General features: G+C 41.1%; 1 protein-coding gene across 5 annotated transcripts in view; it reads left to right on the forward strand.

Moving 5' to 3' along the window:
* The window catches only part of UNC13B (unc-13 homolog B), a 123,255-nt gene that overhangs the window by 18,836 nt on the left and 79,902 nt on the right, over nt 1-24,517 (forward strand). For all 5 annotated transcript variants that reach the window (XM_054178624.1, XM_054178623.1, XM_054178626.1 and 2 more), the window contains 6 exons: nt 4,936-4,982; nt 9,910-9,988; nt 11,653-11,727; nt 12,227-12,446; nt 21,523-21,750; nt 22,051-22,192. In XM_054178624.1, coding sequence (XP_054034599.1) covers nt 4,936-4,982; nt 9,910-9,988; nt 11,653-11,727; nt 12,227-12,446; nt 21,523-21,750; nt 22,051-22,192 — 791 coding nt within the window. The remainder of the gene's footprint in view (nt 1-4,935; nt 4,983-9,909; nt 9,989-11,652; nt 11,728-12,226; nt 12,447-21,522; nt 21,751-22,050; nt 22,193-24,517) is intronic.

Here is a 24,517-nt window from a genome sequence, read left to right on the forward strand (position 1 = left end):
TAATGAAACATGGTGTTTGAAAACAAGTTAGCTTGATTTTCAAAACAAATAAAAAGTCATTGATTTCTTTTTTTTTCCCTCCTTATCTGTTTAAATAAATCAGCTTTCCATGCTTTACATCCATTTTTTGTTTAAGAAGACAATATGCTGGACACGGTTCTTAAATACGATGGAGAGTTACGTTGTTTGAAAACCTTTTACGTGGAGAGATGGATTTATATGTAGGAAGAGGGCTAGTGGATCTGGGGTATTTCTTCTTCCTTTTGCTGCTCCAGATTTTATTTTTTTTCCATACCCCTCTGCCGTTTTATGGACTTTATCTTGTATGGAATTATGTAACTGTGTGCTCTGTCTAATAAAACATCCTCTTGTGTATGAAACAAATTGTGAAATATACAGTTTGCAGCTTGGTTAAGTAAATTCTGAAGTTATTTGTAAGCCTAGCTGCTGCTTTGCCTGAGTAAACAAAACTTGAACTAGTTTCCTTTTTAGGCTTCATCAAGCTTCCCTTCCCTGTGACCTGATAGTGTGCCTTAAATGATCATGTCTGTTGAGTTGTTTAGTCCAAAGGATTAAATTTATGCTGTTCTGTCACTGGCATTGTTTTGCTAACTGGATCTTGGTTGATAAGAAACATTAGTTACTTGGATAAGACCTTCCAGCTGATTGCAGCTTGCTTTACTGTGAATTGAGTACACTGCATTGCCAGTGGTGACAAGCACTTTCCCAGCTGAAGGTATTTGCTGGACTGTAGGTGTCAAACTGTCATCCACTGACATGATAAAGAAGAGTAGAAACGTGATCAGCTGTTTTGTTTACATCTTTGCTTCTCCATCTTTTCAGTGCTGTTTTGTGGTCACTGGAGTTAAAAAAAAAACCAAACAACCCCACAACATTTTAGATTCTGACTGCTTTCAAGGAGGGATCAAGGGACACTCCTGTGCAGAGAAGTGAAGCATCAGCTAGCAAAACAGTTTCTGTGATATGCAGCATGCAGATGTCTAGGTGTTAAGCATGTCTGCTTTCCCTTTGTCCTCCCATTTGTTTTGGCAAGAACAATGCTAAGAACTTCCACAGTGTTGCTCTCATCGGCCTGTGATTTCCTTGCAAGCCTGGCTGTTTTGAGCTGAAGTCAAGCAGATCCATGGCTGGAGCAGTTACTGGAGCTCTGCTGTAGCTTGGAGTGTGTGCTGCTTTCAGAGAGAGTGACTCCCCAGCTGCAGCAAATCCATCTACACAGCATTGCCATTTGCCTTCTTTAAATGAAGAGGAGTATATTCACTGTTCCACCCCACAAGAGTGGTGTAAACTATGCATTACTTTAACTGGCACTCCTGGAGTTGTATGAATCCTGTTAACCCTCATGCCAGCACTTGTTGGTAGTGGAGCCTCTGGTTCTTTAACTAGTTCAGTTCAACAGTGGACTGCAAAGAACTTCTTGGTGCTCTTCCATAGTGTGATACATTGCCTTCACTTCATGTGTGCACTACCCAATTTCCCTATGTAAACCTGATTGTTTGGTGTCTGCTTCTCCTTTTGAAAGGCTACTACAGAGCTGTCATGGTTAGACACCTTTGAATTTTCATCCTCCCTTTTGTATTTAGCTGCAGTTCTTCAAGGCAGTGTGCTCTCCTGTCAGAAAAATGTTCTTTTTGCTAGCGTATGTCCTGTTCTCCTCCTATGTTGTCTTATGCTGCTTTTACTATTTTCCTTTGTGATTATTTATTTACTTTGATATAGAATAAAAAGGTTGTATATGCATTTCTGAAGGAGTCTTGCCAGCACAATACAGAGGTATTTTGCTTTTATTTCTGTGGAGACATTTTATTGGACATAGTTTATGGATGGTGTTCTCTCCTTACATGGCTGTATCGCAGAGGCTTATGGCTGATGCAATGGCAAGAAATCAAGGCCATTGCCATACTCCTTTCTCCACCAAGGAACACCTTACATGCAATCAAATTCACAGCAGGCTTTGGGGCTGTAACCTTGCCATTTATACCGTGTTTAATCCTCCTTTGTTGCAATCTTGTCTACCACTGGTTCTTTGCACTGGGCATCTGAGTTCTGTATCAATACTTCTGTGTTTGTCATCGGTGGATTTCATCAGCATAGCCTACTTACTCCCACCAGCTTCCTTATTGTGTTGCCCATGCTGGCTCAGTTACAGTTACTTGTTTACCACCTTAAAGCTCCCTACTCCTTTCCAGCTTATCTAGCCTCATTAATGTCACATGGCATTGCATCAAAAGTTTTTTGTTGACATGAAAATTCAGTTGATAATTCATTTTACAGTCCAAAGAAAAATGGTTCCTTATGTCAAACAAAAAAAGTATGCTTTTAAATGTCATGTGCTTTGTATTATGTTGTTTTTTCCTATTTTCTAGCTGCTGACGTGTTAATTCTTTCTTTTTCATTTGTTCTGGAGCTTTTCAAGCTGTTGAAGCCAGTAATGAGACTATGCTAGTGTAGATCATATTCCTTCCCCCACTCAGCTGTGGGTACTGTGTTGGCTTTTCTACAGTTTCAAGGCATCAGCCCTCGTTTGATGATGTCAGGTGCTGGTTCTCTTGGCATTTTCTCAGAGAGAATGCTGCCTGGAGCAAATTAACCTCTTTGAGCGGGTGATCACTCCTGTTTCCACACAGCCATCACCTGCCTTGCCCCTTCACTTACTGGAAGCTCTTTGTTTTGTTTTGTTCTATTGTACCCAGATGATTTTTAATCTCAACCTTAGAGAAGCTCTTTCTCTTCCCATTTTCTTATTTGCATGTCTAAAAGGCTCAGTGAAAGTCATTAAAATAAATGAGCAGAAGTACAGTTTATCTGAACTCTCAGAAATGTCTGCTTGGTATGTCTCAGAATCTGGGAGATGATGGAGGTTTGTTTCTTGATCATGCTTTCTGTTCTTCTCTGCATCCACACTCTTGACCGTTCTCTGATGACTTGTGGTTGTCTGTAGGAAATAGCTATTGCTCAGTTAGGCAACATCTTTCCCTGGATCTTTTTCCCCTGAACAGAGTTCTTGATGCTCCTGTGGTCCCACACTATTTCTGGTGTTTTAATGTCTTTAGTATTGTTCACTTATATTTTGAGTTTCTCAGATAAGCTGGTTAAAAAACTGTTAACACTAATTTCTTTTGCCTGTAAATGTTGCCATGTTTGTCATTCTCTGTCATTCAGCTGAACCTACCAGTATACAACACTGTTCTGTTTTAGGATTGCTTTTGAGTCACAGCTCTTCCGGGTGTTTAAAGGCAAAGGCAAAGATGTTCCTCCCTTGCATGTTTTGAAGGATGTGGTTGCATTTGCTTAATGAAATCATGACCAGCAGTTAATTCAGATTCCTTCAGAGGAAGTGCAGGTTTCATGCTGAGGTGGTTTAGAAGAACAGCTGGGAGTGGAGATGCTGCTAGCGCAGGCTGTCCTGGAGGACCCTAGAGCCTGGTGTGCTGTTGTGGCTGGTGGAGAAAAAGCCGCTAGCGTTGCACCATGGGCATGGGCTCCTGCTTGGTCTGCAGGCCTGTGTGATCACCTAGAAAAACTCAAGTGTCCTTTCCATAATGGATGGTGTGATGCCTGTTTAAACATGCCTGTCATGTTCATGCCCGTTTAAAAGTAAAATAATGAAAGTGATAGTGTTTTCAGATCTCCCTATCCCTGGAACTGTTGAATTACCAAATATTCTGTACATATTCTGCTATGCAAATCAAGACCTCAAATAGGAACTTTGGTTATTTCTGCTCTTCTTGGAAGATCTTTTCTGTTGCCTGTGCACAACCTGAGGTCACACAGCTCATCTAAATTGCAGGAACAACAAAAAATAATAAAATCTTTCTTTTGGATCTGTATTCTTTTATCTTGTATCATCCTGGAGCTTATTTCCTGACAGATACTCCTTTATTATAGTTTGCAGTTTGACTCCCATGGCTGGAAATACTTTGTTTTCAACGGTGTGCAAGTTGCAGCCTTTTTATACTCTTGGAAGACATCATTAGCTGAGGTTGGAGAGTTAGCTATTAGCAGTGTATCTTGCTTAGTCCTGCTTGAAACCAGTGTGTATTTCAGGGAGTGCAGGACAATGTGTCAACTGTAAGCTGGAATAAAGAGGTTTCCAGAGGTAAACCATTTCCCCTTACCCAAAAACTTTTGTTTCCTCCAGGTACATTGCAGGTGTTTAAGCACCTCTCAGCTCTAATCAGTCCTCTGAAGATTCTCAAAGAAACAAAACATCACTGTGTAAATACACTCCTAATATGAACATAAGAACATGGTTTGATTTCATGAATAAGAATCCTCATATTTGCAGTCTGTGATGTTTGCCATTATAGTGTGAGATCCCAGTTCACCTGCAGTCATCTTGCCACTGATGGCCCTGGTTTGACACCTGTTGGAAATTAAATACTTGCATATGAATGGGTGGAACTGCAATGGGATCTCACTGCTTCAGGAGCTAAAGAGTCTTTGCATTTGAGCATGAGCAAAGCTCACAAGTGTTCATACAAAGTTTCATGCTGGTCGGTTACCTGTGCATTTCATATGGGTGCTTTCAATTTATTGCATCTTCATTATGACCATATTCATTTCAGTGGTGACATTTAGTAACAGGAGCTCTCCAATAACTCATGTTGTTTTGGGGCCGGAAAAAAAAACCAAAAGTTGATCTTTGAGACTGCCTTTGGAAGCAGGAGGTGCACTGAACAGGCTCTTCAGGTTCCAGTCCTAGGTGTTCAATGAAATCGCATAGCTTGTCTGTGTCTGTGTAACATGTCCTGACATGTTGGTCACTGGAGGTGCTTGAGTGAGTTTCTGTCTGTATTTATTTTCCTGCATGCAGTGTGCTCTGTTCTCCTTTCCTCAGATACAAGTTGAATAATATTTCTGGTGTTTTGGGAAACTGATTTCATATCATTCCTTTCCCTTCCCCCATTTAAGGGTCAAGATGAATCTGATCCATCGAAACCACCCTGGCTCAAAGGAGGGTAAGTGGTATTTTGAGACTTTGTTTCCCTGTATTTGTAATTGCAGTGCACTTTGAGGGCTGCAGTTTGACCTAAATGAAAGCAGAACTTCTGAAGTTTTTAATGGCTATTGTCAGGAATAATCCAGTGGCCATGCCTCACTTAGGACCAGGCTGCTGCTCTATTTCAGTCTCTTTTAGACAGCTGGAGGGAGACTGTGCAGCATTTCAGATGTGTGGTTATGCACCAGGTATATAGTTGCAGTGCATAATCTGTAACATGATGATTGTATAAATGCTTGCAGCAGCAGTAGTATCACACAATCCTCGCTGAATGTCACAGAGAGTATCTGGATGAGATCCTTTTTCCTGCTAGTCACTGATGGTACCAGGGAAGAGAAAAAGTACATCAGTAAAAGACGCAGCAAACTTTCTGTTAGAAGGAAAAAAACTCTTCTGTCTTTGCAATGATTTCTGTGGCCATTGTAGTGGTCAGCAGTGCAGTAACTTTGGAAATCATTGCAGTTTGTAATTTTTAAAGCAGTGATCTTTTGCACAGGTGAGAGTGAGAGGCTGTGTGCATTCTCTCTACAATACACTACTCACAGCAAGTGAAGCAGACAAATTCTGATTGTGGGTAATTTCAGCAGGATCTGTGCATAATAGGTACCAGCATGGTAGCTTCCCTAGAATCTTCTCTGGAGAAAGAAAAAAAAGACAACACATTTTACAAGCTGCTTGGTTATGTGTCTTGTACGCGATTAGGGGGTGGTGCACTCATTAGGAGCTAACTCAGGAGCAGATTTACCCAGAAATCTCAGCAAGAGTTTGGCTTGCTGCATTCGTAAGTTAATTCTCATCCTGATGAAGGAAGTTAAATCAGGAGCTTCTGCTTTTGGAGTCATTGTTCTGCAGTGTTGGTATTCCTGCAAAGCCTTCTCCACACCTGTGGATGCCTGGGGCTGCCTAGCAACCCCATGCTTTCCTAAGGAGCCCAGGACTTCACTGAGCATGTTGCTGGAGAACTGGCAATTACCAGGAGCAGAAGACAGTGATTTATTCTGACTATAAACAGCACCTTCTCCTGCTTTAACAGGCAGACAATGTACCAAGTTTATTGGTTCACACAAACAAAATGATTTTCCAGCCTGAAAGATGAATACACCTACGTCCCTGAAATACTTTAAAATGTGTTTTGTCAATTCAAGGCAGTGTTTGCTCCAGTCTGTAATTTTTCCCCTGTCTCTGTGAACAAAACAGACAGGCTAATACAGTTTTGAAAACAAGTTTGGCTTATTCACCGTATCTCCTTGTGCAAAGGATTTCCAGAAAACATGGTTGTGGGTAGTCAACCCTTTAATTTGTGGTTTGTTAGCTACAAAGTGTATTAAAACATTGATGTCTGCTGTTGTACTTTGATGCAGAAGCGGTGCTCTTTGAAGGATATAATAATTTTCCATCATTGCAAATCATCTTTGCTTGCTTAAATTTTCAAGATTCAGTGTAAGCATCTGTGTGATAAAGCCTGTATTGAGAGATGAATACTTGCTCAAAAACAAAAAAAAGAGTACAATTGGTATTACAGGTCAGTCTCTGGGTATAATATCTCATATCTGTATACTTTATTGATTAGTGCAAATCATCTTCTCGTACAGAAATCCTATTCATTCCTCAAAGCAGCACTCCATAACAATGCTATAAATATTACATGCATTGCAGGGGAAAGTTACCCTATTACATCCAAAGCTACAGTGTGCTTATTTGAGTACAGGCAATACTTCTGTCTGTGTTAACACTGTAATTTTGTTAAACAGAATAAAGAGACAGAGGTAGCTGAAAGCACAATGAGTTGAGTAGTTTCCAAAATTAAGAATTACTGCTGAAGAATATTAAATATAAAGCTAAAAGCAGGTCATCTGAGTTTATAACTGTGTAGGTACTAGGATACCGCTCTTCAGTGTCAAATGTGCTTGTTCTCTCTGTCTGGCTTATAATTGGGCTCTGTCATAAAGCAGAGTCTATGACTGAATTTATATTTCAGTTGAAACTAGACAGGTTTCTCAAGCACAGTAACTTATTTGGGCTCATCCTGAATTTATAAACCATACAATTTTAATGTTTTTCTTTTCTGGGAAATGTCAGAATACCATCCTTGAAATAAAAAAGTAAAAGCTAGAAATCTTGTAGAAAATAAATGTAAATTCCTGGGTATGCCACTGACTTCTGACAGGAGCGTTGGCTATAAGTTTTCACTTGTGACCATTTGTGACCTCTTCTCAGATTGCAGACTCTTCCTTTCTATTTTACACATACTTTCTTAATTCAAATGATTTGACACACATCTTTGGCTTAAAACTTACCAACAGTGTTGTGATTTCAATAATGCTGGAATCTTATCATCACATCACCTGGGTAGTCTTCTAGGACACCTATTTTACCCTAAATCACCAGTATTGGGAATGGTTTGTAATGTCAGGGCGGCAGACGAAAATTTTGATCCCAGCGTGACTGTTCTTCATTCTGACAGTTCACACATCAAACAGATGTTGCTTATTTGTTGATGTGTGTCAGAAGGGATTATTGCAACATAACGTGGACACAAAGCTTTTCTGGGATTCTCTATTGGAAACGAGGGTATCCTCTAGTAAGGACACAATGTAGTCTCCCTGTAAGGATTTCCAGCATTCAAAAACTGTTCTTATTGTTGGCCAGAGATTTCAATAGTTTTAATTAGCTGCTGTAAATCTCCACCTCTGTCATGTCCAGGCTTGCCTTCCAGTCCCAGCTGTGAGGTCTAGCTGTCACAGCTGACTGGGGGCGGTTTGCATTCATTGTGTAGGAGCACAGAGAGCTGTGCATGGTGCTGAGGTGCAAGTGTGACTCATGCGACATGCAAAACCAACACCGTTCGTGCAGTTACGTGTGACTGGTCACCTCCCCACCAGCCTTCTTTAGCCAGCAGCAGCTGTCAGCTCAGACATGGCTTGGACATGTCACCCTCCTACAGCCTGTCAAAAAAGTCAGTTTTACTGTTACAGTGCTATGACGTGTTTCTGTGCATAGCAGACTCTGCCCGTTTTTTGACACAGCCTCATGTTGTCATGCATATCCTTGTCCATCCTAGAGTGTAGACTGCTATAATGTAGGTTTGGTCACCCTGAAAGTTGTTTTATTTTCTACTTTTGGCTGTATTTAAAGGGGATTTGGGTGAATCCTGCTTGGCAAGGGGGGCAGGTTGCCTCTCGTCACTTCGCAACCTCCCAATTTTCATGCCATGTGCAGATTTGTAATGACAGTTTGGTTTCCTAGATTGTTTTGAAGTCTAGCTCCATGCATGTCTCTTATTGCAGTAAGACCAGTTTGTCCCCTACTCCTTTTTCCTGTGGTTGCGTCCTAAATCATTTCAGCTGGGTGTGGTGTATCAAACCACCAAAATACGCAGGTTGAAAGTGCCAGCCAGTCTATCACGCAGCTGCAAAAAGTGTAAGCATGGTACGGGGTGATAACAAATGGCTAAGGGTGATAACAAATGGCTAAGGGTAAAGAGGCAGAGAGTTTCTTACACTCTGTAGCCAAGAAAAAGGCCTCAGGAACCCTATTTGTAGTGTTTTGCAAGGCTTGAGATGCCTTGTGGAGTTGTGTGAGGTGCTGAGAAGGGCTGTACGTTTTGCCTAGCAGTCTGGGTGTTTGTAGAAGGGTGGGAGTCACACCAGAGGTCTGTCTTTCAGTTCAGGATGGATATGGAAGGCACTTCGGCAGAGAAATGTGTGCTCAGTTCCCAGCCTTAGCAAAATGCATGATCTTAAAGCCCTACAGGTGAATGCAGTTGATTAAATGGGGGCAGGAGCCTTTAAGCTGAATTAACAGACCTTCTTCAAGCTTACATCAGTGTGATATTACCAGTGAAGAGCAGGATCCCAATGCAGGAGTGAAGCAGCTTGTAGTGTTTTATTTCATTAGGCTCCAGGTGTTTCAAGGGTAATGGCCATTTTGCTGCATCACCACTTCCACCTGTAAACAGCAGCTCTTGTGTGTAGAGGTCTGCATGGGTTGAAAGGCTGAGCACCACAAGGGGTCCCTTTTATAGAAACTTATCTCCTCTGTCCTCAAATACAAGGTTTTTCCTAATTATTATGTGGACCTTGAGGGCCAAGTTTAAGTACATTGTAGCCTAGAATCAGATGATGGGTAGCAGTATCCTGCTCTTGTGCAGATCCACTTTGACATCCTCTCTCCCAAGTACTGCCACCAGACCCTGAACATCAAGATTCTGGTGTGTGAAGAAGCTAAACAGTTGTTTTCAGTCTTAACCTTGCACTTTAAGTACAATCTGGCTGATTTTGCTTCCTTCAGTAAAGCATCCCTCTCCTCATCCCTCCAACCCTGAAGTAATTAAATGGAATGAAAGAGGATGGGAAAAGACTGGAGAAAGGATGTTTTCCAAATTATTTCCTCCCACGAGGCTCAATGGCAGTTGTAACCTATATACCAAGTTCTCCCTAAGGAATAAAAAGTACTTCTGAAATCAAAGGCATGTGGGTCAGTTGTCACACAGAATAAGCCACATGTGAATTGCAGCTACAGAGTTCTGGTTTTGCCGTTGGGTAAGTATCTTTGCCAATCTGTGCCCAGCAAAAACTATGGGCATAAGTCTGCTTTCACCCACCATGCTGGCAGTCATTCTGAAGCTCTGGGTGCTCTGTAAGCATGTGTCCAGCCTATTCCAAGCTAGCTCAGACATCAGAAGAGAGAAGGAGAACATAATCTTTTTTTCCTGTGCGTTAACAGCTTTGGTTTATTAAAGTTGCATGAAGTGATTCTTCCTGCTCTCATTGACTACATTAGTAAGGAGACTCATGTTTTAAGGCAGTTTTATTGTCATCTTTTTACTGTCACTGCTGGTAAGATGAATACATTCATGTGGTTTTTTTGCCCCTCTGTATTTCCAGGCCTGCAGGTGGTCTCTATGGCATCGATAGCATGCCTGATCTACGCAAAAAAAAGCCAATTCCTCTCGTCAGTGATCTGGTAAGAGATTTGTTTTTCCTTCTGGCGTGTAGCCATTATTGCAAGTAGCTTTTACTTTTCAATGTATGGTGACGTTCATTGGCACTTCAAGAAGCTGAAGATTTCCTGCTTTGTTAAGGAGGAGTTGTACTTAGAAAAAATTTCATTGAGAATTTGCTATGCTTTTGTAGACAGTTTCCTTCATTTGACAGAATTAAGATAATATTTTGGTGTTCTTTTTCCTTTTTATTCTGCACAGAATATTTGATTAATTTTAGACTGGCATTATTTTAAAATATTTTCCTAAAAATCACAGGCTTTAGAGAAAGTTATAATATCCATGTGAGGTTTGGCAACTTACCAGAAACTTGGAATTTCAGAGGGTAGATATTCGAGCATATGCGCTTGGATTTTTGAAGCTGTTTGCAATGTTGCCAGTAGGCTTCTGCACTGAGGAAGCACAAGAACCAAGGAAGTAATGAGGACAAGTTTCATATGCTCACGTGCTGTGGTGAAATAAGGCATTTGCTGGGCAAATGGCTTTCTGTTGGCTGTGTTCAGTACTTGGGAGAAAAGCTTGAACAGCTGAAAGACCAGAGTTCCCATATCCTGTAGTTCATGTGGAAAGATGCATACAATTCTCTCTTACCAGCTTATGCATGGGAAGCTTAACGTGTGTCTGACTTACTGCTTGTACCTTAAATCTTTGCAATAATGCCATTAACTTGTGTTACTTCCTTTGTATGCTTTCATTCTCTCTCTCCACAGGCCATGGTAAGTGGAACTAACGACTGTCCGTCCAGTCTTCACCAGAAACAAAATTTAGTTTGCCTTATTTTCCATCCACTTGTTTTGCTTTTTGTTTTGAACCTGCAGTATTGCAGTACATGCACATCTAGCACTCTGTCCTGCTCCATCACTGATAAAATGAACTTTTTCGCTGTGTCTTCAAACACTATAAAACAAAGCATAAATGGAGGGTTTTGATAGGATTTGATGATTTCAAAGCAGGTGTTACTAGCTTCAATATCCTCCTCTGCCTTTAACTGGAATGGCTTTGTATGCCAGCTCAAGGTGCTGCAAAGACACTGCCTGAAGGCAGTGCTGTCCAAGGCTGCAGAACATAGTATTAACCTGATGTGGAAAAGGCAGTTATGAGGGGAAAATGATGTTCATTGTGTTCAGTGATGGCCAATGAATGTGATGCACCAGCACATTCAAAACTGTGCTTCCAGCCCACTCTGTCCTTTTTTTTATTGTTCATTTAGTGATGTTGTGTGTTTTGTGAAATTAGTGAAACAATCTCCTTTGGGATGTAAATGAGGTTAGATATAGAAGAGCAAATGTCATGTAGTGATCTTAGGCAATAGCAAAGTTACGCTTGCTGCCAGAGCACAGTAGTGAGGATGCAAACCCCGGTTTCATTGGCAGCTCTTAAGAGAGAAACAAATAAGTTTACCATAGCCAGGCTGGTTGTGGGCAGATGGAAACTAGTTGGAGACCTTTCAGAGTGTGAATTTGACTCTTCTGGGATGTGAGCTATCGGTTAAGAATATGGCTTGAATGTAATAGACTGATGGTTTGGTGTCTGGCATGACTGGGTCTCCTTGGTCACATCTTTGATCATGTAGTGCCAGGCCATTTCTGAATAATGGTGGTAAATGATGAACTTTCTTCCATTTTAGTCACTGGTTCAGTCCCGGAAAGCTGGAATTACCTCAGCAATGGCCACTAGAACATCTCTCAAAGATGAAGAGCTGGTAAGTGGGAGGGTTGCTTGGCTCCTGTTAACTTTTAGTAAGCAAATTAAGGGAATTTGGCTCTTTGGGATATGGAGCCAGCTTCACAGATGTCTCAAAATATACATGTAAAGCTGCTTCTATCATTTGTTTAAAGAAACCAAACATGTGAAAAAATAACACTTAATGTGTCAATATGACCCTTCCATGCTATCTACTGTGGGGAGCAGTGTGTAGAACTTGCTTTAAGCAAGACATTCCTCATTTCATAATTCCCACCCATTCCTTATCCATAATTCTTTTCTTCTCTTTCCTCTGTGTTTTTTAAAGCTCAGAAAAGTATTTTTGGAGGCATGTCCTCTGCTGCTGGTTGTAAAAGTTTGGTAAATTTGTCTACCACAAATGTGTGGATTTACTGCGCTGTTCATGCCTTCTCCCTTAGAACTCAAGTGTTAACCAGCAATACTAGGTTCAGTCACCTTCCTAGATATTGGTCTATGCATGTGGTCTTGTCTTTCAGAAATCTCATGTCTATAAGAAGACCTTGCAAGCCTTAATTTACCCCATCTCTTGTACAACCCCACACAACTTTGAAGTGTGGACAGCCACAACTCCCACCTACTGCTACGAATGTGAGGGGCTGCTGTGGGGCATCGCACGGCAGGGAATGCGCTGTGGTGAATGTGGAGTCAAGTGCCATGAGAAGTGCCAAGACTTGCTCAATGCTGACTGCTTACAGAGTGAGTAGTGGTCAGTGGAGAGTGGCTGTTCCAAAGGTAGTACCAGAGCTTTCCAAAATGTATAGGTCAGTGGAGCTGCAGTTATTACAATGAATATATATTTCCTGCAAAGGTGCTACTGAGCTAAACCTACCCCTGTCACCCTGTGGACACAGACAGCTCAGTTGACTCAGAACAACAACTTTGCATCATTGTCCCTGCTGTGCTTTAAAATAAGGTTTATATCTTGATGCATATCTATTTGGGTTTTTGTTTTAACATGTGTAGTATGTTTAATTTCCCTCTGTCAGCTCAGGTGATAAATTTGCTAGCATGGAAGAGAAGCAGTGGGCTGGGCAAATAGAGTACTAGGCTGGATATTTTGTCTTTTATGTTCCTCCTACTGTGGTATGTCAGTCCTCTTGCTTGTTTCAATTATCAGCCTGTACCACTTTCAAGCTCTTCAGAGCAGCACTGGGCTAAGTCCATGGACTTAGCTTAGATTCTCTGTACCAAGTGCATGTTGGAAGGACATTTTGTCCTTTTAACAGTAGTTTCATGGCTGAATCACTTCAGACACCTGAGGCAATCAGCAGAGATGATGGGTTAGATAGGGAGGTGTTGTTTATGTGTATGAGCATTTTTATTTGCTTTGTAGTTGTCTTCTGCAGTGTTCAAAAACTTAGAGGTTTAAAAAGAATTTTATTACAGGAAAAAAATAGTAAAAAAAAAAGAAAGAAGAGAGAAAGTATTAATTTAAGCATCTAGCTTGGGCAAGTTATTTTTATTTGCTTGTAAAATAGTTTCTTAATTTGGTCTCTAATTTACATTCCTGCTTAAGAGAAAAATACCCTAGTCTAAATGAAATAGAAATTTCTGCCATATGTGTTAAATCTTGAGTAGGAAGGTGGGGCTGTTTCTGTTCACTTTTGGTTTTCTTGGCATTGCAGCTTGATGGGACTAAATCTAAGGAATCAAAAAGAGTTTGTGAAGTATAAACAGACTTAATGCAAATCAATGTCAGTGTTTTTAGGAATTTGAAAAGTCAAATCTGTGTCTGCCTCAGGCTCTAGTTGTTTGGGAGAGCCAGGCTGGATGACTGAGCAAGGGATACCAGGGAATCATAGGTCATTTGTGTTGTACTATGCTTTATCTTAACATCCCAAATGGATGTTGTGTGTGCATTTTGGTTTTGACTTTTGTGTGTGTGTGTGTGTGTGTACAGGGTTTCAGATCAGTCATAGTTAGGACAAGGGCTATTTGCAAAGGCTGATTTGTTAGACACAGTCGATACTGGTGAAACATCTCTTCCTCACTTGTTTGGTGTTTCTTAGTGTCTTTGATGGTTGCAAGGTGAGCTTTACAGTCTAGAGCGTTCAAGCAGTTGCATTGTTGATGCCTTGGTTTTCTTGCAACCTGTTGGTGACTCAGCAAAGAGCTGCTGTGTTTTATCTGGTTCAGGAGAATGTAGTTAAGTTTTCTGACACAGCCCAATGCAGAGGTTCAATTAGACTGAGGATAATTGTTTCTGGAATTCACCAGAAACCTCTGCTAAAAAATGATTTTCAATACTTGAGATGGAAAACTCCTGATTTGCATATCTGGACTTGATTCAGATACGTGTCCAGCATGTGTTACAATCTTGCAATAGAGTAATGATATCTCAATATGGGCAAAATAACGTGGAGAGCAGAGGAAAATCAAGTTTGCACCAGCAGTAGTGAGGGAACAGGCACAAAGCTGTTGTACCAAGGAGAGGTTGTGAAGTTAAAAACAACAGATAAAAAATAAATTGATGAAATAATTAATGACTAAGAGGGAACATATTCCTACAGAGGATAGATGTGGCTATCCCTGTTCAAGAGGGAGACTTCAGGGTGGGATGGGAACTGGAGAGAAAACAATGGTAAATGGGGAAAATACGACAGTGTTTTGAGAAGGGATGGTCTAAGCTTGTTGATCATTCAAAAGAGATGTTTGGCAGTGTGGGACAGAAGAAGGACAGGAGGGATGCTGTTTTCAAAAACCAAAAATAGCCATACCAAGTCTGTCCCAATGGAATATTTCTAAAGGGATGCTGTGGAGCCTAAGGCACAGATGTAAGGGATATGAATATGGAGCTCATGCAGTTCTCTACTACAGCTAACAGCTATCCATGGTTTAAAATCTTCCTGAGCAGTGAATATTCCTGATGCTATGTTTAACAGCTGGCAGTGAATTGGTTTAATCCTTGTTTGAACCTGTTTATACATGAAGAGGCACTTTGAGGAAGAGGGGAATAAGCAGTGGGGAGAAAGATGTTCTGCTGAAGTTTACTGTTTAAAAAAGAAAAAAAAAAGGAAAAAAATTAAAAAATAAAAATGTTGTGTCAGAACATTAAAGGTGAAAGTAGAAGGCAACTTCAACAATGAGAAGAGAGTCTCTGGAACATCCTGTGAAGGATAACCATGGGGTTAGGTTTTGTGGTCTCTGGTTGGAATTAAATGAGCTTATGAGATGGGCAATGGGATATGATGATGGTGATAGTCTGTGCTTCTCTATGAAATAGAAGTAACCGCTGCACAGGATCGCTCTTTTGCACATTTCCTATTCAAATGTAAGCGCAAGATGGAGAGTTAAAGAAACCAAGAGGAAAAAACTGAGAGTACACTGGGTTCAAAACTTAGGAAGCATGTGGACAGGTAAAACACAAACAAAATCTGTAAAACTGAGTTACTTGAAAGCTGCCCAGTGTCAGAACAGAGAAGACAGGGATAGAATAGAATAGAATAGACCAGACCAGGTTGGAAGAGACCTTCAAGATCATCACGTCCAACCTATCATCCAACCCACCTAATCAACTAAACCATGCAACCAAGCACCCTATAAAGTCTCCTTCTGAACACCTCCAGTGATGGTGACTCCACCACCTCCTCGGGCAGCCCATTCCAATCACTCTCTCTGTGTAGAACTTCCTCCTAACCTCCAGCCTAAACCTCCCCTGGTGCAGTCCTCTTGTCCTGGTGCTGGTTGCCTGGGAGTAAAGACCAACATCCGCCTGTCTACAACCTCCCTTCAGGTGGTTGTAGAGAGCAATAAGGTCACCTCTGAGTCTCCTCTTCTCCAGGCTAAGCAATCCCAGCTCCCTCAGTCTCTCCTCATAGGGCTTGTGTTCCAAACCCCTCACCAACTTTGTTGCCCTTCTCTGGACACGCTCCAGCAACTCAACATCCTTCCTAAACTGAGGGGCCCAGAACTGGACACAGGACTCGAGGTGTGGCCTAACCAGTGCAGTGTACAGGGGCAGGATGACCTCCCTGCTCCTGCTGGCCACACTGTTCCTGATGCAGGCCAGGATGCCATTGGCCCTCCTGGCTGCCTGGGCACACTGCAGGATCATGCTCAGCCTACCATCAACCAGCACTCCCAGGTCCCTCTCTGCCTGGCCGCTCTCCAGCCACTCTGACCCCAGCCTGCAGCACTGTGAATCTGTGAGGGAAGGTGCCCAGTGAGAGTGTGGTTTGTATCATTACCTGGAGGAAAAATGTAAAGGGAACTGAAGATGGTAGTTGTAAAATTAAGAGACAAAAGGCAAAGGAAAGATAGTTGTGGGAGATTAAGAGGTTAGTAGGGCCGGTATGCGTGTATGTTGCTGGACTGGGAAACCTAATAATATCAATACTAGAAATCTGCTCAAAAGTTTTTGCAGGTAACTGTGTTCTTTGCTTTGACATGCCTGTGCTAAAATTCTTCTAACTGGAACCCAACAGGCCAGAGGAAAACGGAAAAATTCAATTATTTATTAGGTGTGTTCCAAGAATATAGGCTGTGCTTGAGAAATGAGAAATGGTGTTTGTGGAGGACAAGAAACAGGTTATAGATAAAATAAATTCAAGACTGAACTTTTGTATGTATTGGAGTGATTCCCTAACAAGCTTTATTGTTGGTGTCAGTTAAAAAGCCACATTGCTGGGATATATCTTCACTGTGGTGTATTTAAGACTTTCAGAATATGTTACATTGTAGTAAAATTAATTTTCAGGCTAGTAACAGATGCAATTCTATTGATTATAGCTTGGTGTCTCAAAATGTATTTTCACTTCAGTCAGTGTATCTTCCAGAAGATGTTGCATTGGAGTAAAATGAATTTTCAGGCTGGTCACAAATACAGTTCCGTTGGCTATGCCCTTGAAGTTTTTAGACCCTTGGGGGTTTATTTCTTAGAGTCAGAATGCACTGTTTATCCATCTTCTGCCTTGTGGGGCCTTTCTGGGGGGTGGGGAAATAAAAGGATCTCTTTTCCCAAGTCCATTTAGAATTAAGTCTGGTTATCTATTCTGAGGGTGTTTCGCTTACCCTCAATATTTTTAGGTAACTGAGTATCTGGTGCAGTCAACAATGCATGGGACTGCAGTGACAAAATATTCAAACTCAGCAACACTTCATTGCAATTTAAATAAAAATTGATTTGCAGACTAGTGTAGCAGGGCTATTCCATAAATTTGGCAATGTCTGAAGTGCAGTAAACTGAAATCAGGCTGTCTGCAGCCTGTTGTCAAAAGGTTGTTTCTCTGAGGATATTTCTTTATTGTAGGTACTTGGAAGATATTCTGATGATGGGGTGGTTACATTTTTATCATAAGCTCATAAATACTTGCTCAAGGGTAGATGCTCTTTTTAGCCTTCTGCTGTTCTTGGAAGTACTTGAAGTCTGTGCTGCGCAGGTAGACTTCCTTTCTTGCTTGGCTGACAATGGGTGGAGGGATGTCCTTTAATATCCCTGTAGCATGCAAAGCTTTTGGGAAAAGAGAGCTTTTATCTCTTATCCTGGGCACATAATACGATGTGAGGCTGAATGTGCAGGATACCAGGGAATAGATGCAAAGTAAGCAGGGTTATAAAGAGCATGGAAGAGAATGACGTGATACTAGCAAGGCCCTAGTAAAGGGGGATTGTATGGTTCTGGGCTGGCATTTGAAACCACTTGCTGAGAGCGTGTCTTAGATTGAGTTGTTGGGTTTTTTTATTGCTGTTTTTTGGTTGGTTGGGTGGTCTGGGGTTTTTTTTGGTTGGTTTTGTTTGCTTTAGTTCATTAGTTTATGGGGTGTCTTTTTGTTGTTGGTTTTGTTTGTTTAGTTTTGTTTTGGGTTTTTTGCTTGGTTTTTTTTTTTGGTAGTGACTCTAATCTAGTTTTCAGTAGATTGCAGTTAAGCCTGAGAAAAGAAAATGGGATATGAAAATCCAGTCCCCTGGAGATCTTGACAATGCGGAAATGAGATCTCCAGCTTCAAACTCTTGTTGAACATGAAATCTGTGTTGAGTGTGATTATCCATATGTCTTTATTAGTGCCTCTTTATGGTGTGTTGGAGCAGCAAACCTTGGAGAACTTCACATGAGCTATCAGGTCTGTCCCTGAATGCCCTGCTTTTTGTACTCTGTTGGCTCCCGGGGTTGTAGTTCACCTCTGGAATTACTTGATGTTTTTGGACTCAGGGCCTGAATTCAGGTGCGTTTGTTACTTTCTAGGTGAGAAACTTGTGTTGTTGCACTCTGAATTCAGAGACTGCAATCTAGAGACCAGCTTGATGAGTGGACTATTAGTGAGGCCAATTAAGTCACTCTTGTGGCTCCTGGGTTGAATGATGAGGAACACTTGTTTGCCTCTGGGATTCCTTTATAGGAAAACACTTGCACAGAAGGAGGAAGGGTACCTCTGTTTGAAACTTGAATACCTATTTTAAGTTTCAGGAATATGTAATCTCTAAGCATTACCCGCCTACTGAACAGCTGTCTTCTATCCTGCTGGTGTTGATTTCTTGACTTTGCCCTATTAAAGCATAGAATAACAGCAGTGATGGTTTACTAATAGCTGTATCAATACAATTCCTGGTATAGGGACATATTTGCTTCCCATTTCCAGTCATAAATTGACTCATCAATCAGTTCTAGAGAGGAAGAGAGAAGGAAAGTCCAGCACTATTTGTATGATAATGTGCACAGTACTTAGATATTCCTGTGCCTGTCTGTTGCCATTTGCAGGGCTATTGGAAAAGCTGATCCACTGGCCAAGCCCCTTGTTTTACAGTTGAATAAATACGGTCCAAGTCCAACAGCAGGAAAAGCCCCCTCTGCCATCCAATACATGAATGTGCTTTGGGTTTATGTCACATGTATCATCAGTAATTAGTCCCCCAGTAGTTGTTTAGGAAAGTCTAATTGTTTTGTACCAACAAACAAACATTAAAACTAAGAAAAAAATTGCTGTTGGTGGAGAAGGTTTGTCTGTTCTTCATTAGTCTGTATTGTTAAATAAGGTGTCTGGCTGATCCTGGCTTTTGGAACCTCTGCAGGCGGAGACGCCTTTCTTGGGGATGCTATCATGGAGCTTTTTTAAGCTGGGTAGATTATCTGGGCATACTGGGGAAGAAGTGTGGGTGGAAGTGGGGGATTTCCTTTAAAAGTTAGGAGGCAGAGCCAAGCCTTTGAGGTGACAGAAGAGAGGGCTGCCTGCAGGTCTGCATGACATGGCTCGTACATCCTGCAACGCAGGATGTATTGGGGTGCTGCTTGCCTTGAGGAAGGTTAAGTGCAATACATAGGGTGTCTGGAGATGGTGAGGATTGTTAAACATGCCTTTAACTAGAATTCCAAGTCTAAGTCTGCATTGTGAAGCATCACTTGATGCTCCTGGAGTGCTTCCATTGAGGCAATGATGCAGACCATGCCACCAGAACTGTGATAAGGTTTGTCCCACGTGTGGTGACAGGGAAACTGTGTATTTGCAAGCTGCCTGGCTAGTAATTTATTTTGAAAACAGTTCTGAAATAGTGTACTCCACTCACACAAACTTTTATGTTTGAATTTGGTTCTTAATTTTCCTAAAGTCAGAAATGTCAGGGCAGGGTTGGTTTTCTTAGCTCATGACAGATTTCAGAATTTCACTTAGAAAAGGCTAATTGTTTGGGTTGGACTTTATTCATTTCACAAAAATTTTCTGCAGCTCTGCACAGAGCTCTTCACAGAGTCCACCTCCATTATCAGAAGACTTGAGTTCTATTAAAGCTGAATGGCACTTCTGTCTGAAGTTCAGGATACAGCCCCTGGTATTGTGTTGGTTTCATATTCCTTTAATAAATGTTGGCTCTGCATACAGATGATTACCTGGTGTAAGACATCAGTTTGGGTGGTACTAGTGTTCATCACCAGTGAGTAGACACCAGGGACAGTGTTACTAATTCTAGTATTTTTATTTCATTTCGCCTTAAGCCAACAATTAGAAACTCTGGGGAAAGTACATTTTGTTGTGCTAAATAAAATAGTGATCATCAAGCCCCTAGCAAGTAAAATTAAAACCTTATCATGTAATGTGAAGTTACAGCTTGTTTTACAGCCAGGTCTTAAACAGCATACCTTGGTATGCAGTGTCCTTAATGAACTTCTGAATCTTCATCTGCCACAGTCTGCTCCAGACTGTGGTTTTGTTCTTATTGATGTGGGTTTGATTGGGATGGTGGAAGCTGCAATTGAATTTTGTTTCTCTGTGGAAGTGAATTTAGTAACAGTGAAGGGTGTTTGATTCAGGGCCCTAGAATTGTATGTCTTCAGGCAGCGTTAGTCGCCAGATACCATGTTGAGCCTATTAACAAGTTTCCAAGTTGTGTTGTACTGTTGGGGGTCCTTTATGTGTCGTGTATGTTTTCACAGAACTTTATTCATAGTTGGTCATTACCTGCTGAGACTCTTTCACGTGCAAAACTGTGTAAGCCTTATATTAAAGATGCTCCAGATACTGTATTTCCCCACTTCTTCCAGAAAAAGACAGTTTTATGTGTCTTTGTGATTGATGACTCCCTTTGCACACACTTGCACCTGTTCTAATACATATTTCTAAGGTAATTTAATATTTGGTGAACACCTGGATGAAGACTTTTTATTTCTCTAGGATAAGGATTACTTTAATTAAACTATCCCAGAGAAGGAAAACAAGCAAAACCATATTATACAGAAATACTGTGATTGAATGTCTACAATCTAATTTAAGGTCAAAATTTGAACTTGCTGCAGACAACATGTAGAGAACCTGTGCAGAGTCTTGGGCTCCTGCTTTTCATTTCACTCCTGGGTTTGTATGCCCTATCAGAGCTTTTGGTAGCACATGCCTCATCTGGCACAGCAGTCAGGAGGTGAATTTTGACATGAAACTGTTAAAATTGAATAGCTGGTTGTGGGAGCACTCTTACATGAACTTACAAATTTTGTGAGAGGTGTGCAAGTGACCAAAGAGGCCTCTCTTTTTCTGGGTACAGTTGAATGCTATTGTAGTGCAGACCCTATGCCTGGCTTCTCTGTTTCCTACTGCTGTGTTTGTGCCCCCACACTTATGATGGCCTAAGTGTTTTACTACTGAATTTGCTACCTTATAGGTACTTGTCATAGTTACTCTACCTATATGATTCTAGGAATGGATTATTTGAGTTGTCTCCTTGCAGACTGATAAAATAGTAGGATCAGAGAGGCACTTCAGATGCCTTCAGTTTGCTGCCTGATCCAAATGAAGTGGTTCCAGTCAGAATGGAATGTAGACTGTGGAGTGACTGCTGAATAGGGAGTCTTGTGACACACATCAGTAGGACATGCTAACTGTCTTGGGCCCTCTGAAATTCTGCTTTTCTGTGGTGCTGAAGTGCATTGAGACAAGCTCATAGATGCTATTTGTAATGCAGGTCTTGCATCCTCTGTCCAACCAGGTATTTATTTATTCAAAGCAAGGTGATGAGAGGAGGGAGCGTGCTGATGTCTGATCTTAAGGAGAGAATCTAATTTCTGGATCTTCCTTAGCTGCAAGGGTATTAAACTCAGAGCTGTCATCAGGAGGGTAACCTGCTCCCAGGTTCTAGAGGAATCTTGGCACTGCCCTTTATTATTCCCTCCCAGCTCTGAGTGATCTCTTGCCTGTATGTTGAAAGGAGGGGAAGGTGTCTGACTGTAAAAATCAACAGCAAGAGTCATCATGTGGTGGGTAACTCATGGGTTTTATCCTGCTGTCCAGATTCAGTGAAACTGGACTTTGTATTTGTCTGTTTCTGATAAGCACTGTGTATACTTTCTGGTGCACAGGAGCAGCGGAGAAGAGCTCAAAGCATGGAGCAGAAGACCGAACCCAGAATTTCATCATGGCAATAAAGGATCGCATGAAGATCCGGGAGCGGAACAAGCCAGAAATCTTTGACTTGATCAGAGATGTGTTCTGTGAGAGTAAAATGACACATGCTCAGCAAATGAAGACAGTGAAGCAGAGTGTCCTTGATGGCACCTCAAAATGGTCAGCAAAGATCACAATCACAGGTGTGTGAGGGAAGCATGAGTTCTCTTGACCTTGCTTGGGAGCCTAAAGCAAAGAGCGAGTTAGCATGAAGCTAGAGAGAACTGAGAGGAAGGGTTTCTCTGATCTGTATCTCTTTCTGTTCGGTGTACAGGTAGGTTGTGGAGATACTCCTACCTCAGGCACTGTAGTGTACCATGAGCTGAGGCTCATCATCAAAAAATGATGCTCTGCACTATTCTTTAGAACAGTGCTGCTTCATATTGTGTGTGGACATTGTGTATTATTGCATGGTCATGATTACTCTTCTCGTTTCCTTCCAGTGGTATGTGCTCAAGGACTGCAGGCCAAAGACAAGACTGGGTCCAGTGATCCATATGTAACTGTTCAAGTGGGTAAAACAAAGAAGAGGACGAAAACCATTTTTGGGAATCTGAACCCTGTGTGGGAAGAGAAGTTTTACTTGTAAGTACTCATGCAACGACTCTCAGCCCCATTTTGTCTGTTTGTATGATCTGTGTTTCGACAACTGTGTCTTTTCTGTCAGTGTGCATTTCCTCATCACCTGTAATGTATGATGGTGTGCATGCACCCAGGGGGTTGATATCCTTAGCAATGTAAGTAGTGCACACCTATTCATCTTATCTCTCTTACCTGTGTATGTATCTAAGTTGTCTGCTCTCTGAACACTTCTATAGCGAAAGCTAAAGAGAAAGGAAGATCTTTAACTCAGCAACTTTTGTTCCTGGGTAACAGACATAGAGTAAAGCTTGAATAAAAGATGAAGGAAACGTTCCATGACCTATTGCTGTGACTTAATACTGGCGTTTGATAATAAATGCTAAAGATAGTCAGTTGTCTGTCAATGGAAAATACATGTGACAATAATGAGGGCTTCTCTGCTTTCAAGATGAGCAATGCATCCACGTCTGAATTGAAAGCAAGGGCTTGTTCTCTGGTTCTTTCTTTATCAACTGCTCTCAGAAGGCTGAAGAATGTGTTACATCTTGCCCTTATTGAATAATTAAGCAGTACCATCAGTTTACCATTGAACAAGTTGTAAATCAAAATGGAGACATGAAATCCAGCAAACCTTTTTTGAAGGTTCCGAATGATCTTATTCAACCTCAAGCATCTTTATCATCTTTATTTCCTTTAATGTGTGAGCTCTTCCTTTGTACCTTCTCTCTTTCCTATTTTTACTTTCCTGATTTTTTTTTCTAACCTGCTTTGGGAGAGCTCTCTCTGCAGACTGAAATTTGTTTGTGTTTTAAAATCAGGCTTGTATCAGCCCAGCTTTGTCTTTGCAATGTACAGTACAAACAAAATTATTTTTAATGTAGTATGGAGCTGCTCATTAATGTTGAAAAAAATCTTGGTGCTATTTTGAGTGAGTAAGCCCTTGGCTTTATTCTTAGTTTAATCCAAGGTAACATTACTGCTTGGTAAGTAGTAAGTATGCTTAGGTGCTATTTGGATAACTCAGTCACAATAGCAGTTAAGTCTGTGTGGGAGCCTTAAGGACCTTGATTTACCATGCCAAGTAGTTACCATGGTGTTTGCAGTGTGTTCCCTTCTAATTTTAGGAGCTCCAATAAATATGGTGTTTAAAGATAGATAGTGCAGCGTGATAAATGTCACAGTTTTAACAGTGCTGCTGTTGAGATTTTTATCACCATGTCTGTGATTCAGCAGATAATATGCTGTTGGGTATTAGAGGTGATGCTACTTTCTGTCTTGGCTGTGTCTAGGTGGTTGTTTTAATTGCCTTGGAGTAGAAGGGAGGAGATGAAGGAAATGAGCACTGTGTCCAGATCAATGTCAGGAGAGCGTTCGTACCAGAATCACTATGCCATCTCATTAGCAGTAGATGTCAAAGCTCACCTGATGCTGGATGAAGAGACAGTCATCTAGATGTATATGCAGCACTGGTCTTTTACACACCCATCTTCCTTTCTTGTATTTATGGATTTTTGTCATCTTACAGCTCTTAATATATCTGAAATTTTCTACCCTGTAATCCAATGGAAACTTAAATCAACATATGCAGGCCAAAAATACCCATTACATACCAAGGTATTTTTAGAAGAGATTGTCAAATTTAAAAGGTGTGTGGTGGGGTATATGTTTGTTTCTTAGAATAGAGTTAATTTGTTACAGTGAGAAAAAGGCATGTTGATGGATATTAAAAGCCTGCCTTGCACTAGATATGCAAGAAACTTGGTGTTCAAAATGCTTTAACTTTTCAACATGCCTAAGATCTGTGAGTAGAGAGAGGTCAGGTGAGTAGCTAACTAATGTGTGTCTGCAATTGGTCTTCCTTTTGTGTTTGGCTTGGTGGACAGACTAGCTTGTAGCTGGTTTTTACTAGCAGCAGAGTGTTTTTCATATCATCCCAATTCCAGTGCCTTTTGAAAGGCTGGATATAGACCCAAAAAATCTGTGTGCATCAGTCTTTATAGTGATGTTATTGTAATCCCTGTCATGAATTGAGGCAAAGTGTGTGCAGCTGAGTGATGTAATTCTTCCCACAGACTCAGTGAAGTCTATTAAAAGCAGCTTAAACAAGTTTTAAAATTTCTAAGCATGCAGTGGCCTATTTCAACTGGTTTGTGCTTATTTACAGGGATGGATAGAAAAGTTATCAACTTAAATATCTCTCCTTAAACATGACTTTGTCCCTCTTCTTTATATTGTCAGGAAAAAAACGTTGTGGTAGCCTTGACCCATTTCAGAAGTCCAGAATTAGAACTGTATTATAGAAAAGGCAAGATTAAAAGTGGTCAGGGC

Source organism: Dryobates pubescens, chromosome Z (assembly GCF_014839835.1).
Source record: "Dryobates pubescens isolate bDryPub1 chromosome Z, bDryPub1.pri, whole genome shotgun sequence".
NCBI classification, from domain to species: domain Eukaryota; kingdom Metazoa; phylum Chordata; class Aves; order Piciformes; family Picidae; genus Dryobates; species Dryobates pubescens.